We start from the raw sequence: 15,354 nt of genomic DNA on the forward strand, positions 1-15,354 counted from the left end.
GGTCTTTTATTTTTTTAATTACTACATGTAATGCTGGGGACTGTCTCTGTTGAAGTGTGTTTTTAAATGTGTCATCCTAGCTTGTGAGCCACAGCAGCCTGCTGTCCTTTCTTTAACTCTATCTCAGAAGCTCCAGCCTATCTCATTGACCTGATGCACGACAAGAATGCAGAAATAAGAAAAGTCTGTGATAACACACTGGACATCATTGCGGTAATGATCGTACTTTAACAAAGTAAACATCTGCTTTCTCTTTGTGCAAGGGTTTAGTATTTTATAAAACTGTGATCATGTTCAGCTTTGATGTGAGTATCATCTTTCTCTTTGTAGCGATATTTAGAATGGTTATAGCACAAATGCGGATGGCTTAGAATAATACAACCTTGCCTTAATCACAAACTTTTTACAAAATAGTGCACTTAACTAAAAGCTTGGTACATTAATTAGATTATCTTAGTTCCCTTTTTATATTTAGACGTAGCAAGATGTATCATTTGTCAATTTAATGTGGATTCTTCATAGATCATGGTCTTGATGTGTACCTTTTTTTTTCTATTGTAATCACTTTCTGCTCAGAATCTCTGAATTATTGTTTGTGGCATGTTTAATTATCATACTTTGTATCTGCAACACTAAATACTTCCTTAACTAGAAGATTAACACCCTTTCAATTGAGGACTTGCTACTTGCAGTTACAATTGCGTCTTAAAATTAGATTATTTTTTGTTAGGTGTGTGCTAACCACAAATCGTAAAATGACAAACATAGTTTTATCATTGACAGCAGATAACTAGTGCTAAATTAAATATACTAGCTTTGTATGGGGAAGTTTCTAATTGAATTTATTAGTAAGCTTAATAAGCTGTAACCACATTAAAGTGAGATAGGAGTCTGTTTTTTATCAACTATGGCAGAACAGAAAGCAGACCTGTAGTTGTCCATTATCCTGCAATGTGCTGGCTATGTTCACATCTTGATTAAATCCAGCAACCGCTGAAAGTGAATTCAGTGATAGCAGGATCTGTTTGTTTTCTTATTCTTAAAATGATTTCTGTAGCCACAAACGACAAGAAAAATAACTGAATGTACCCTTAAAAATATTCTTCTCATACATAACAATTGCTGCAAACCTCTTTTTTATACTTAATATTATTTTAAAAATTACTTGTTTTAAGTATTAATGTTTGGCGAGAACTTGAAGGAAAAATATGAGGTATTCACAATTTCGTGAATCCATTTATAAGGAGAATGTTGATTCTTCTTGTTTAACTCAGCTGTAAAGGTGATTATTAAGAGGTAGTTGGGATTTGCAGACAAAGTTTTGATATATAGTTGTTATTTTGTTAGCATTTCATATATTGACCAAAATGTCATTACCAATTTTATGGCAGTGAGCCCTTTAACAATGTAGCTGTTTCAGCTATAGCTTGCCTTGCTTGTCATTGCTCTTGGGCCCTGCTCTCTGTCTCAATGATTAATCAGTAGCAAAGCATTCACAACACAGGGGCAGCTGAAAGAAAGGCTTTATCTGCCATGTGCTGGAGAGAAAAGAAAACAACACATTTTCTCAGCCAAGCTACACATAACACATCTGATTAATTCATATTTTCATACGCAGTTGTGTTGCAGCTGAAACACAGCAGTGCACTGTGGCCTAGCGAAAGGTCCACTGTTGAGAGCTCTTCCTGCAGTGATACCCTGTTGAGAGGGGCTGGGCTCTCATGCCCTGCCCAGTCCTCCACTGTGACCTCCCTCAGCACAGCTGACATGTCTGAAAGCAAATACTCTCTCTTTGAAGCCACTAAATTCAATCGTAGTTCACAGCGGTAAATCACATCCCATGTTGGTCAATGAATGTTGTCGTTGGCCTAGCTTGGGGCTTGAAATCAATATAGGAGACTGCATGGTGACAGACTGGGGCTTCAGCAGGTTTCAACAGCAAGAGAGGCTGTGATATTTCAGGGTTAGTGTGGTGACTTTGAGCAGCAGCCTTAAGCTTTGGGAAAATTCAGTGGGCCTTACCAACTCACATACTAACATACCAGTCTGCATCACCAAAACAAGCAAATCCACATTTTAGATTCTGGATATTTTTAAAGGTGTTATTTCAGTTTTTTTAAATATTATTACGGGGCTCCCACCAGCCCAAGTTGAGCCCAGATGTTATTGGTTCAAGTCTGGGTCATGTCACCAGCTGACTATGACCAGGACTCCCCAAGCAGTGGCTTCAACACAGAAGATGAATGGCTCTTTCACACAGGTGTGTCGAAGAAGCTTGTCTGCCAATCCTTGCATTCTTCCCTTGCATATACAGCAGCTGCTCCTGGAATGGTTGAGAGTCTGTTTCTCCAGATAGGTCTTGTATATAATTAACAAGTTTCATTTAAAAAAAACAAACATTATCATTGCATTACTTCTGTGAAAACCTGTAAAAATTCCTTATTTGAATTTCAGATTGCAACATATCATTTTATTCTATTTATTTCTGGGATTATGCCTAATTCATTAACCTCCTTTTGTACGATGTATAAACAGGTGGTCTTTGCTTTCAGAATCTATAAAAGCCACTTTACTGGAGGAGCAAATGTCAGTGCCTCACTTTGCACCCTGCTCTCTTTAGGAGTATGATGAGGAGTGGGCCAAGAAAATTCAGAGTGAGAAATTCCGCTGGCACAACTCCCAGTGGCTCGAAATGGTGGAAAACCGACAGATGGATGAAGCCGAGCCCTTCATGTACGGAGATGATGGCATTGAGCCTTTCATCCATGAGAACGACATCTTGGAGAGGCCTGATCTCTTCTACAGTGCTGGTAACGGAGATCTTCATTGCTGTTAGAGACTAAGAGAGGGTATTATTTTAAAGAAGCAGTCTCAGAAGGTTGAGCAGCTGGGTTTGGATCAGGACAAGAAACTCCCAGGACAGGACTGTGTTTTTGCTCACTGAGGCTTGTGTTTATGATTATCTATGATTATGAGTGGTCAGGCGTTTTGCTAAGATTAGGTTAGAATATCTATAGTGCACTATATTGTTAGCCGCTATCAGTTATTAATAGATTAATGATGGTTAACGGATTAGTGAAGGAAAGAGCAGTTAAACAAAGCTAAGGTTAGCATTAAAGTGGATTGGTTAAGTGATGGATTATTTTTGGGAAGGGGTTAGAAATAGGATTAGAGTTATTTCGTTTTAAGGTTTATTAGGGTGAAGTAAGGGTTAGAGCTGAACAATGTAATAGTGTTTGATTAAGAGTATCTGATTTCAGTTTGAAATATATGTGTTCAGATAAAGGATTTATATATTTTTAGATTCAAGGTTGTTATTATTATGATGGGGCTAAATATCTAGTGATCTGTAATTTGTAAAAAGTGTATAGCTGCCCACTACCAGGATCCCCCGGTGCAATTTAATTATGAATTTATGACGTTCTGTATTAGAAATCTTAACTTCATATGCATCTCAGTTGTTTAAAACAATTCTTTGACCTAGATGGAATAATTCCTTCTGATGGTGTAATCAGCCCTGAATTCTTCAATGACTTTCACGTACAGAATGGAGACATGGTGGGACAGCATCCCTTCACTGGCAGGTAATAACATCTGGAGTACATTACTGCCTGCCTGAATATTATACAGCACTCTGTGGAGACCTACTAATGGATCTTTTAAGAAGTATTCTTTAATTTTAAAGCCAGGGTTTCTTCATTATTTTAAAAGAGTAATAATAACCTAAAGTGTACATTATAGCTGTATTGGACTATGCTTATATACAAAAAGATGCATAGTTGTTTGCAACAACATTCGTGGCAATCTATTTTGTTTTTGAGTTTTGGGGAATGGCTAAAACTTCACTTTTCGCTTTTAACATTTTTTGCAAAACCTTACTGGCTCTGTAAATGTAATTAAAGTGTTCTGGTCATCTCTATTGGTTTTTAATGTTTGGCCCCATCATGCTGCATTGGTGTTTCACAGAAAGTTGCTTTTTCCCCTTCTGTTTAATCATGGCCTTTGAAACAAACATTCAATCATTTTTTTTGTCTAGGTCAACCTAAAATAACAGATTAAAGAATGTAGATCAGAATAGATCGTACTGTATTTAATCTTGTGCCTTTTTCATTCTGTTGGAGTTTTTTTTTTAGAGATTTAGGACAGACACACGCATAACTGTCACTACTGATTTCTAAGTGCATTTTTAATTATATTTTTGGACATGCCACATGTCACTGATCTCCAAATCTACAAACGTCTCTGTTTGAGTGAAGAGTAATGATAGTTGATGTATTCTGTTTGGATGTGGTCACCATAGCTTTACATATACTATCAAGAAATGAGCTGTCATCCAGCTCCAAGACGGGACAAGAATACAAGCCTAGCCAAAAATGAATAGTTTCAACCACACATGCAAGGCAAATGAGGTAGGAGTAGGCTGTTGTGTCTACTAAGTGATGAGTAGCAGTGATGATGAGGTTGAACATGTTTAGCAAGCTCCATCCAGCAGTAAGCAGTAAGAGCAAAAAAATGCTAATTTGCTCTTACTAAATCACAGTAAAGAACATGTATATTTGAACCTCTTACCAGCTCTTTCAGTTTATGTGAAAATACTGCTTTTTACTTTCTGATGGATGAGCATTGGTAATGATGCTGTCAGTGCCATTGCATTTGTGTGTGCTATATTGGACAACATAAGAGCAGCAGATTTACATGTTTCTGAATAGTTAAAAATTAAGGTTTGTAAAATAGTAAAAAATGGTGAAGTCACTGCTTAAATCTAGAGGCTCATCAGGCCTGGGATCACTACAGTTTCTCTAGCGTTTAGAAGTCCTGAATCCATTGGATTGGATTCAGTCCATAACAGGAATTCGGGTGCACATTAATACAGATGTGCAGAATCATTTTGTTTAAATCATTGCTGGAGCAATATGGATAAACATGTATGTTTTCCATACATGTTATCTAATGTGAGCAAGCTACTATAGCAGTTTCTGTTGCAGGGACTTGAACCCACAGCCTTGCAGTTAGAGCCCCAGACTAGAGCCCTAACTACTACTCTGTACTGCTTTTTCTACAATGAGTCCTTTACAGGAGCAGAGTATTATTTATTAAATAAGTACAAATATTGATTATCCATTTAAATTGAATTTTAGAATTGAATGAGCTTCTTCAGGTGATTAAGGTCATGCTTATTTTTCTGCTCCTCCCAAAACATCATTATTCATTTGAATGCTAGGCTCTTCAAAGGAAGAGTCTATTTTTATGAATAATTCAAATTGAAGGTGCATGTCTAATTCAATAAGTGGACTTAACTCTAAAAACAAATGAGATTGGCTACATGCTCAAACGTCCTTGAAAATCTACTCACCACATCTGCTTCAGGATAAACAGAAGTAACCATTGCATTTATTATTCTGATCCAGAAACTGTAAGTGAATGCCCTACCACTGGGATGGCCTTTAGATTCCAGGAAAAGCACCACTTCACAAGCTGCACTAGTTCTGAAAGTATTTAATGGGGAGGGTCACTGCAAATTACGACTGTAGTTTATTATTCATCAGATAATGAAAATGTCAAGTAATGCACACTAAAAATAAATAATTCAATATGCAAAATGCAGTATATTTTCTGAACTTTGTAAACTGATATCACAGTTGACACATAATTATTATTCAGCAGAGTTCTAGTGCTAATTTTACTTATTGTTTACTTTCAGTTTCTGAGCAACTTTAAACCCCCTGTCTGTCTGTAGGTGTCCAGTTCTTAATGGCCACCCTGCATATCACTTAACAGTTTTGGCATGTGAATAATGCAAACCTTTGCAGAAATTTTATTTTGTAAGTCTGGTTCTTTATTTTGCCAAAGAACCAAGAGGGTAAAAGGGGATATATGGACTGAGTGAACCAACCTGTGCTGTCATATTGTAGAGCATAAAACCTAATGGCAGTATACAGTACTATGGTTTCTAGCTGTTGTATTAAATTAAGGTAGTTATCGAAAAGTTCTGTAAGATTTGTTTTTCAACATTTTCCCTGAAATCAATGTAGCTTTGAAAGCAGCACTTTTCAAATTTGGACAGTGTTGCTTAAACTGAACTATGAAGCAGAACATTTTCCCCCCCCCAAAAGAAGTGTAATCAGTTCAAACTAAAACGCCTGCTGTTGATTTAGTGCTATAAAACTAGGGTGTGTAACCTGAGAAGTGACAGAGAGAGAAAGCGAGATCAAAGCCACAGGACTCAGAACAAGTAAAACCGCTGACTGTTTCCTGTGCAAAAGCCCACTTCAGCACAGTAAAACAAAGTCTAGTTAAAGTTCCATCGCATTTTTTATGGGCTTTCACCCCAGTGTCACTGAGCCACATTGCTATACCTAGACACTGGATCTCTTTCTTTTTTTGACCTTTGGTCTCCATTGATTTTGGAGCCGCTTTGCAAAATGGGGTGACATATTAATTGCTTGAGAATCTTAAAACTTTAGATGTTAGACATTTATAAGCCAGAGAGTTAGTATTGTTTTGATTTTTTTAGACTAATATTACAGATATGGAAGTCCCTTAATCATTTTGACATGTAATATCCAGTGATTTTGCAGTGGTTGTTTGATGCACTGAGTGGCATTAAAAATGCAAGAAATTAGTATTTGAGCCAGTTGCATTTTTGCCTGTTTTAAAAGTTTAAAACCTTGTTTTAAAAGTGTTCTTTCTTTTAATTCACTTTTATTAGACAACTGAAGTGTTTCTTTTCTAAATTGGTTCTTCTCTTATTTGGTATTCTGATGTCATTACTATATTCATTTGATGTATGTATTTCCATTACAAATATCTTCCTGTTTATGAAGATTCCCCATGTTTAAAACAGACCATCGTCCTTTTAAACCCTAAACTGCATGCTTTTGGATAAAGGGAATTCCCTTTTTGCCTGGTTCTTCATTTCCGAACAGGGATGTTCGTGAGAGATCTGGATCAGATCCGTCTGTGCGTGACTAAAGTCATGGTTCCCCTGAGCCCTGGATAGGACAGCCGCAGTTCTTGTTAGGATGACATGGTCTCAAATCTGCTGTCCCATCCCAGGGAGCCTCCAGCCAGTTGAAGTCTTCAGCTGTCACATTTGGAAGGTCATAGATCACACAAGCAGCCCTTGTAATGTAGAGGGGTTTGAAGTATAAGAGCTTTTTAGTTTAAAATGAAATTTGTTTTGACAGCACTGGCAGGCCAATAGGAAAAAGAAACATTTTCTGCCCCATGAACGGTGCATTTGAAAAGGCGGTGTGTAACGGATTGCTGGAAGTGATTTCAGCTAAAAACAACAAGTCATTATGTAAGCGCGTAGGGGTAAAGCAAACAGCTCATATTTTAAAGGTTATTGGTCCTAACCAAAGGCTACAATTTAAACTTGAGAAAAAAACAGTTTATCAATCTCCCTCACTCATTTTCTCTAAGCTGTTTAATGGGAATGTAATGTGGTCTCAAACGTCTGTTCTTTCCGAAGTCGTAACTCAGGATGGCTACATAATTTTGGTTAAATCACTGATTAAAATATTCCTGATGGTGTCGAACCAAGAGATTTGCAGTTTTAAGGTGATCCTTATAAGTAAATAGGTTGGCTCAGACCAATTGATATCTGATTCCAGATTTTATTATATTGCTGATCAACCTACAGGGCCTCTGGTCTTCAGTATCAGTAGAGAATAATACTTCAGAATTTGAATACACAAGCCGTCCCTAATATCTTTGATGGAGTTGTGTTCTATTGACACATTATGACATCAGTTGATTTCTGTGGTATTAATTTTGTGTTGGTTTTAAAAGCAATTGCTCTGTTTGGCTAAATGTTATATGTATATGAAATGACTTCATTAAAACCTGATGCAGAAAAAATGCATTTTGGATTTGCAGTTTGAAAGAAAGGCTGGTCTTTCTCCTTTAAGGAAAAGGGGCCAAAACTGCTCACGAACGTAAATATTACAGTCTTTAAAATACATGAGAGGAAAAGCATAACTTAAATGTGTTTGAGGGAAAAGATGAAAGGTGGGGTTTGAAAGCTGTGTACTTTTTCTTGTGCCAAATTGGAATTGCTGCACCTCTAATAATTGTCCAAAAAGCTTCAGCTAAGCCCTTCAAGCATAAATCTGGACATACTGTACAATTACACACCAAAACCTATTGTGTGTCTCCACCTAGTGGTGTCAGAGTGAACAGCTCCTATCTTGTAATAGTTTTTTTAACTTTATGATGAGAAACAACCGTTCAAATGACAATTCCAGTCTAGAGATGCTTTAGCATTTAGTTTTAAACATCAGCTGTGAAATCTTATTTGTTTATTCTCTTCTTAAGATCACTGTAAAACTGCTTTCAATTTTCAAAATATTTGATTTTGGAATTCAAAAAATTCTAAATAAACATCTGGTGTAAATATTGGTTTTAATGTGTATTTAGTGTATGATATAATGTTTATAATCCATAATAAGATCACATTAAAGGGGAAAGGACTGTGGACCTGTTGGAGTTGGGCTGAGTATACATCATACATGTGTTTTTACCCTGTACTCGGGAGCCTATAATGGTGTGAATTTTACCAAATGTTGTTTTTTTTCGTAGTGTGGGTGTGGATGGATTTGGCCAGACAGCTGCTGTTCCAGGGCGCCCTGCTACAGCATACGGATATCGCCCAGATGAGCAATTTTACTATGGATACGGATCCAGATAAACTGAGTGGACACTGTACAGCTGCATGAACCTTTTTCACTTTGCTACACTAATAATAACCTGATCTCAGACACCTACAGATCTGATACACTAAGTCAGTGGTTCCCAAATAAAGGACATTCCAATATTTTCCCTTCAAGGATGTTTCCAGCGATGTTATCCCTTTCAGTGATATTTCAACCATATCATTGGTTGATAGCCGAACCATTGGCCTGATAAGAAAGCTGGAAACTGGAAAGATTATCTGCTGGGAACCAGTGCATTTCTAATTGCATTGCTAATAGGTGTTATTGTGGTATATTTATTAAATGATTCATAATGCTTGTATGTTTAAGCGTATATGTTTGTTAAAAATGGTAAAGGCATAGAAACAGTATAGGACAATACTAAAAAAAAAGTACATAGTCCTTTAGAGACTCCATGAAAAAGTATTTTTTTCAATAAATGAATCTTAATTTGCTTTTAGTCATTGTATCTTCAGATGGTAATTGGTAACTCTGCTTATCATACAGCATTTAAATAACATTCATTGAAATAGGAAAAATAGATTTTGCTTAAAAAGTATTTTAGTGGCACTTTCCATTTGACACTGTAGGCTTAACCCAGCACTACTGCATGAAATATGCTTGTAAGATTTTTGAATTCTGTTATATGTGTAAATTGTGATAACACTGTGTAGCAGTTCTTCCCCAGTGTGACCATCTGTCATGAATGTTTTTTTCTCAGAATGACAGTTTAACTGTGAGGAGGTGAAAAGGCACTCTTTGTTTTTGGTAAGAACGGGGAACAGGCACTACATTTTTTGACAGGACTGTGCAGCTGCTTTCATTTTCTCTTTTGTTACTGGTTAACAAGATTGTTTACTTTTAAGATTATTTTTATATGAGTTTAACCATTGCTGTTTATTTTATTTACGTGTAAGGGCAATGTGAAAAAGTGTATAAACAACAGTCCTTAACATGTTTCTATTGTATGGACTATTGTATTTGTGGGTCTACAGTAGGTGTACAGTAGGTCAGTATATAACTTCTGATCCCTGTGTTTTGATAAGTCCATTCATTTGGATGAGTGTGAATAAAGTGAATGTGCAATAGTTGTAATTTTGTTTTTTAAGGACTTGAAGATCTACACGTTTACTTCTGACAATTGGTTTTGCTTTTTCTGGTTTTACAGGATTTTTAATCCTGACTGAATCAAAATGATGTTTTTAAAACCAAACATGGAATTTTGGAGAAGCAACTTAATTTTTATAGAATTTACCACCTGGAGAACATTGCTGAACAAAACAGATAAGAGATGGCAATAGAAATTGACAGATGTCACATGCTTTTTGTCAGATCAATAACAAATAAGTTTTACAGTTTCATGTGAAACTACAGAAGATTAAAAGGACGACTCCCTCTTAAGGTTTAATATTTTATTATACATTGTACTATAAGAGCTTTACAATACATTGAGAGTTTCTTCAGTCAGTCATCACCTTTGACAATCTTTAGATAATTCAAATAATTCCTTCATCTAGAGTAATGTAACTTAAACTGGGTGTATATCAAAACCAATCTTTGTATATAATTTGTTTTTTTTATATTTACATTATGCAGTTAGTAACTTAGTGTTGGTTATTTTAATAGACCACATAGACAGAGCTTATAATTTATTTCAGGCTTTGTTAATCAGCACAATTTATTTCTGTAAAAGACTCTTCTTTATTTGTGGTTTAACTTAAGGTCCAGTTTGACCATTAACATGAAGAATTATCCATCATTTTAAACAGAAAACCAGGTGGGGGCAATAATTGACAATGGTTCTATTGATAACTAAAAAAACAATAAGAATTGCAATAGTTAAAATATTTAGATTAAAGGTGTGATCGATTGTTTGTTGCGATTCTTCTTTTAATCTCTCTGCCAGCTAATGTAATAGCCAGTATCTGAAAGCCATAGTTCACTTTTTAACAATCCCCTATCAGCAAGCAACACTCTGACTTTAACCCTCTACGAATCCAGAAAAGGCCTCTAGTAAATATATGTGTTTATAGCTTCTCAGTGTTTTTGTAAAAAAAATGTCCTTTTTTGTAGTTTTATTATTCAGTCATGGAATGTTTCAGAAATCAGTGGTCCAAGATCATCTGCTGTTCTAAAGGTTTAGAACATTGTTCAGAGAATAATAATTGCACGATAATGATACTAGCTTGCAACTGTGTGTTAAATCTTTTTTCATTGTATTTCTAACCAGCAAATTACTTGATAAAGCAAGTATTTTGTGGTTTTCTATTCAATTACTTAAAAAGACTGCAAAACTCATCACTGTGAATTTGGGTAATTTAAATACAACTACTGTATTGACATACTGCCACATTATGTATCACTACATAGAAAGCTTATGGCAATGTAAGAAATATGCTGCTTATATGATAGCTATTAGGCTCTGAACAACTAGGAAAAGACTGGAGGGCATGTACAACTATATAGTAAATGTATACTTTTCCTTTTCCAGTTTCTCGGCAATCCTATATATCAATAACTTAACATTTTAGAAAAAAATAGGGTGGTTGTCCCCATTTTGACAGTGTTGCCTAGCACTCAAGGAAAATTGCTTGTGGTACAGTACTTTTTAGTCAGTAATTGAAAAGATGGAAAAGCCCTGTGTACTGTAATATTTCTGTTAACCTATGCAAGTCACAACAAAGTAAAACTTTATATTGAAACTATACCACAGCAATATGCAAAGCCTGCATCTATGTTAATAACTGCTAATGCATCAGTTTATGACAGTAGAGTATATGTCAAATATAGAGGTCTGTCAGAATGACAATTATATGTTAAACTGTATACAGAGAACAAGTAGAATTACGAAAATAGCGACCTTTAAAACTACACGACTTAGTAATTATCTGTCAAATGCATTATTTAGAACTATTTCATTTTAAACCGGTCAACTATGTGTACAAGCAAGCCTTGTGTCTTAAATGAGGGATTTGCACATTTTAATTGGAGTAATTAACCATTACATATCTACCTTGTTTCAAATGTAAAACCCTTTTGGGTTTGCTTTAGCATTTTATAGTTCTTTGTTACACTGTCTTTATGAAGGCAACAGTCATTAAAATGCTTATGTTACTTTGCTAAGGCCAAATTCAGTTAAGAGTAAGAAAAATTGAATGTCGAGGATGAGGTTTCGATCAGTTTTATCAGGTAAGTGATGCCGTTAAATAATTTGTGAAATTTCTTCCTTGCAATAACTTGTACTACTTGCAATTGTCCTAGTTAGCACCTCTAAGAAAGGATTTAGACATCAAATTCCATTAAATGCAACTGTGTGAGAAATATCTTACACTTCAATTCGAGTATCCTGAACTTGGTTAAATAAACATACAGTTATTAATGAATGGTGTCTTAAACCATTACTGTGTGATCATCAGAATGTCCTTTTCATTTAATATCTAAGTTTCAAGTTGAAAATGTACATCGCTGGCTGATGCTGCAGTTATCCTCTGCTCTTTGGGTGTTGGCTGTTGGCTGTCAGAGGGTTTGTTGTGCTGTTTCTCTGTGCTGTGGGCATGGCAGTCTCACTCCTCTTCCACCAGCTCTCCTTGTCCAGCCATCAGATTTCGAATTTCGTGGAGGCTGTCGGGAGCCGGCGTCTCTGCGAGGACAGTCTCTTCGCATGACTTCTCCTCCGCTTTCTCGTCTCTTTCTTTAACCTCTTGGTCTGTGCCGATCGTGAGTAGACCTGTGCTGTCAGCGACGGGCTGTTGGCCAGCGGTGTCCTGACTCGGTGATGGGGTGAAATTAGCTGGAGATTCCTCCTTGGCAGGGTTAAGGCTGAGTGCTGCCACATTGTTAGCAAAGGACTCCTTGCTGCCTGTGTCCAAGCTAGGTACCGTCGTGTCAGTCTGCATTCTGATCGTAGAACCATTTTCCTTCTTCTCTGCCACAGACACGCTTGATGTGTCTGGCTGGTCCCAGCACTCATGTATCCCATTACCCTGAGCCTGAGGGGCTGGAGTTTCTTTTGCTGTTGCTTGCTTGGCTGGACTAGCAGGGGTGGATCCTGGTGGGGTCTTGCTGTCAGTCAAACTGGACTGGCTCACGCAGTGGAGATCCATGCTGTCTACAAACAGGTTGTGCTTCTTTGCACTCGCAGCTTCTTTCACCACTGTGTGGAAAAAAAAAAAGAAGGAAATGTGTCATTCTTTTTCATTGCAGGGAAGAACCTAAGCGCACCACTTTCATTTCACTTTGGATTGCAAGCGTAGGCATTAAAGATTATCCAGAAAAAGACTTTCTAAAAGTTAATAGTGTAGTAAAGCTGAAGAAGAATTTGCACACAGAAAAAAAAATGTATTTTGCAAATGTGTTCCAAAAAACAAATGTATTTGTGTTCTAGGCAGACATTGTTCTATTCCAATAATGCAGGTAAAAAGGAAAACAATTATTTAGTGGTTCTATGCACGGAGATTCCATTGATTGAATAATTTAGGAATCCACCTTTTGTTAAACATTCACCTCTGTGCTCCTCTGTGTTCTGTAACAATTACATCAATGATTCTACCCATTTTTGGTGAAAGTAACTTCTGGAAAAATGACAAAGCAATGTGAAAGCTTTTTAAAGGGCTTAAAGCAGCTCTTTTCAGGCCCTGTATGGGATGACATTAGCAGACAGCTCACCTTTGCTGACTTCTCTCTCTAGGACCTCCAACAGGATTTCTTCATAGACATTTTCCACTTGTACAAAGTTAGCATAATCAGCAAAGATATACTGGTCAAATTTCTGAAGCTCCTAAAAATCAATACATAACAGATTTGTGTAAAATATAGATGCATAGGTGTAGTTATTTGTTTGATGTTTCTTTTAGTCATGACAGAGTTTCCATATCACTGTAATTCAAGATATGTCTATGTATTTGTGTGGCCAGGGTTGTCTTTTGGCCCACTGAGGGCAGCTTCTTGACTTTATCTTGCACTACATCTATGATGTTAATTATTATGCCTGTCAAAAGGAATTTAAATGACAGAATACATCTTCAAAAGCCCTTGTCTTATGCATAGAGCTGTTCAAGTAAAAAATAAGCTGCACCTGTTGGAGGAAGGTGTTGATGTTTTAGTTGGAACTATGATGATATGTTTGCTTCAATGAGAAGTATGTCCAGCACCTTGCCTTCAAAGTGGAATTACTAGATCAGCCTTCTAATTGACTGAAAATGTGATTCTGTGGAAACCTGTTTGATTGTGGGTAGCGGACAGGAAAATGAATAATGGATCACTTACTGGTTTGCAGCTGGGAGCCAGAGTCTTCCGTATTGTAGGCAATGTGATCTCCACCAGAGCCTCCTGGAAGATCTTCTTCCTGATGGTACTGCTGTCGTAGTCGTATTGCTGTCAGACAGAGAGCAGGGGAGATGGAAGAGAATTCAGATGTGCAGGATGGATAACTATCAACCATCAAGCCTGCTTTGTCTGAAATCACATTCTTAGCAAAGGGAAAATGACTCATGTTTCATTTTAAAAGAGCTCTGCTTTATTGACACTGTAAACCTTACTAAAATGACATTATTGACATACACATTATCATGAAATTGAGTTTGTTTGATGTAATCTTTTTTTTTACATTTGTTGCGGAGATTTTGTGGGGAGGTAGATACTCTTTACTGTGCCATTTTCTGTGTGCATATCTGTTGTCACTTTTTATAAAATACCGTGTTCAGACCATAGATAGGCCATAGCATCTTTATGTCATTGGGCTTTTGTTTCTTGTTATTTATGTGATTAAGTGAAAATGAGAATTTTCCCAATTCTCTGAGAGGCTGATCTGTATAGAAGGGGCTGCTTACCTTTAGAACCCTCTGCTTGGCTTTCTCAATGGCAGATGGAACATTGGCAGGGTTATCTTTCAGGGCGGCGCAAAGCAGAATTTCAAAGGTGTATACCACATTATCCATCAGCTAAAGAGAAGAATTCAAATACAGAAGAAGAAAATGCTAATCTTTAACAACCTTGTTAAATTGTAAGTGTTTAGTGTCACTAAAGGGTGGTGGCTGTGTGGTTACGGATCTGCGCCTGTGACTGGAAGGCTTGCCGGTTCAAATCCCATGGCCGGCAGAGGAATCCTACTCCATTGGGCCCCTGAGCAAGGCCCTTAACCCCAGCTGCTCCAGGGGCACTGTACAATTGCTGACCCTGTGCTCTGACCCCAAGCTTCTCTCCCTGTCTGTGTGTCTCATGGAGAGCAAGCTGGGGTATGCGAAAAGACAAATTCCTAATGCAAGAAATTGTATATGGCCAATAAAGTAATCTTATCTCATTATTAAACTGAAACAAATTCCCTTTAAAACTCCAATGACCACAAGGGGGCAGCAGAGATTGAGAACGTTAAATGTTTTGAGATATCTGATGTTTTTGAAACGTGGTGTATCGTGATGCACCTATAATCTAGCTAATAATGCTATACTTCACCAGATTCTTAGTGATAATTCTTAGGTTTGAGGTGCTTTCGGGGGAAAAATAAATGAAAAGAAGGAAATAGAAAAATATGTATGTGGATGTATATGTATGTATATGTATATGTACCCATGTATGTGGATCTATTGAATTAAAAATAATGACATTGCATACATTAGAAACAGGTAAAGCTTTATTCTATGCTAAAAGAAAAAGAGACTCA

The 15,354-nt window shown here is 36.8% G+C and overlaps 2 protein-coding genes across 2 annotated transcripts in view; one reads left to right on the top strand and one right to left on the bottom strand.

Moving 5' to 3' along the window:
• kifap3a (kinesin-associated protein 3a) overlaps positions 1–9,782 on the top strand; it is a 30,876-nt gene extending 21,094 nt beyond the window's left edge. Inside the window, exons 17-20 of the mRNA XM_088927136.1 lie at positions 128–213; positions 2,621–2,810; positions 3,485–3,584; positions 8,584–9,782. Of these exons, the coding sequence (XP_088783262.1) occupies positions 128–213; positions 2,621–2,810; positions 3,485–3,584; positions 8,584–8,692 (485 nt within the window). The 3' untranslated portion in view covers positions 8,693–9,782. The remainder of the gene's footprint in view (positions 1–127; positions 214–2,620; positions 2,811–3,484; positions 3,585–8,583) is intronic.
• A 315-nt stretch (positions 9,783–10,097) lies between these two features.
• Positions 10,098–15,354, bottom strand: part of niban1a (niban apoptosis regulator 1a) — a 33,319-nt gene continuing 28,062 nt past the window's right edge. The window contains exons 11-14 of the mRNA XM_088927138.1: positions 14,525–14,635; positions 13,962–14,069; positions 13,362–13,473; positions 10,098–12,849 (exon numbers count right to left, since the gene is read on the bottom strand). Of these exons, the coding sequence (XP_088783264.1) occupies positions 12,260–12,849; positions 13,362–13,473; positions 13,962–14,069; positions 14,525–14,635 (921 nt within the window). The 3' untranslated portion in view covers positions 10,098–12,259. The remainder of the gene's footprint in view (positions 12,850–13,361; positions 13,474–13,961; positions 14,070–14,524; positions 14,636–15,354) is intronic.

This window comes from Atractosteus spatula, chromosome 11 (assembly GCF_055471065.1).
Source record: "Atractosteus spatula isolate fAtrSpa1 chromosome 11, fAtrSpa1.hap1, whole genome shotgun sequence".
Classification (NCBI taxonomy): Eukaryota; Metazoa; Chordata; class Actinopteri; order Semionotiformes; family Lepisosteidae; genus Atractosteus; species Atractosteus spatula.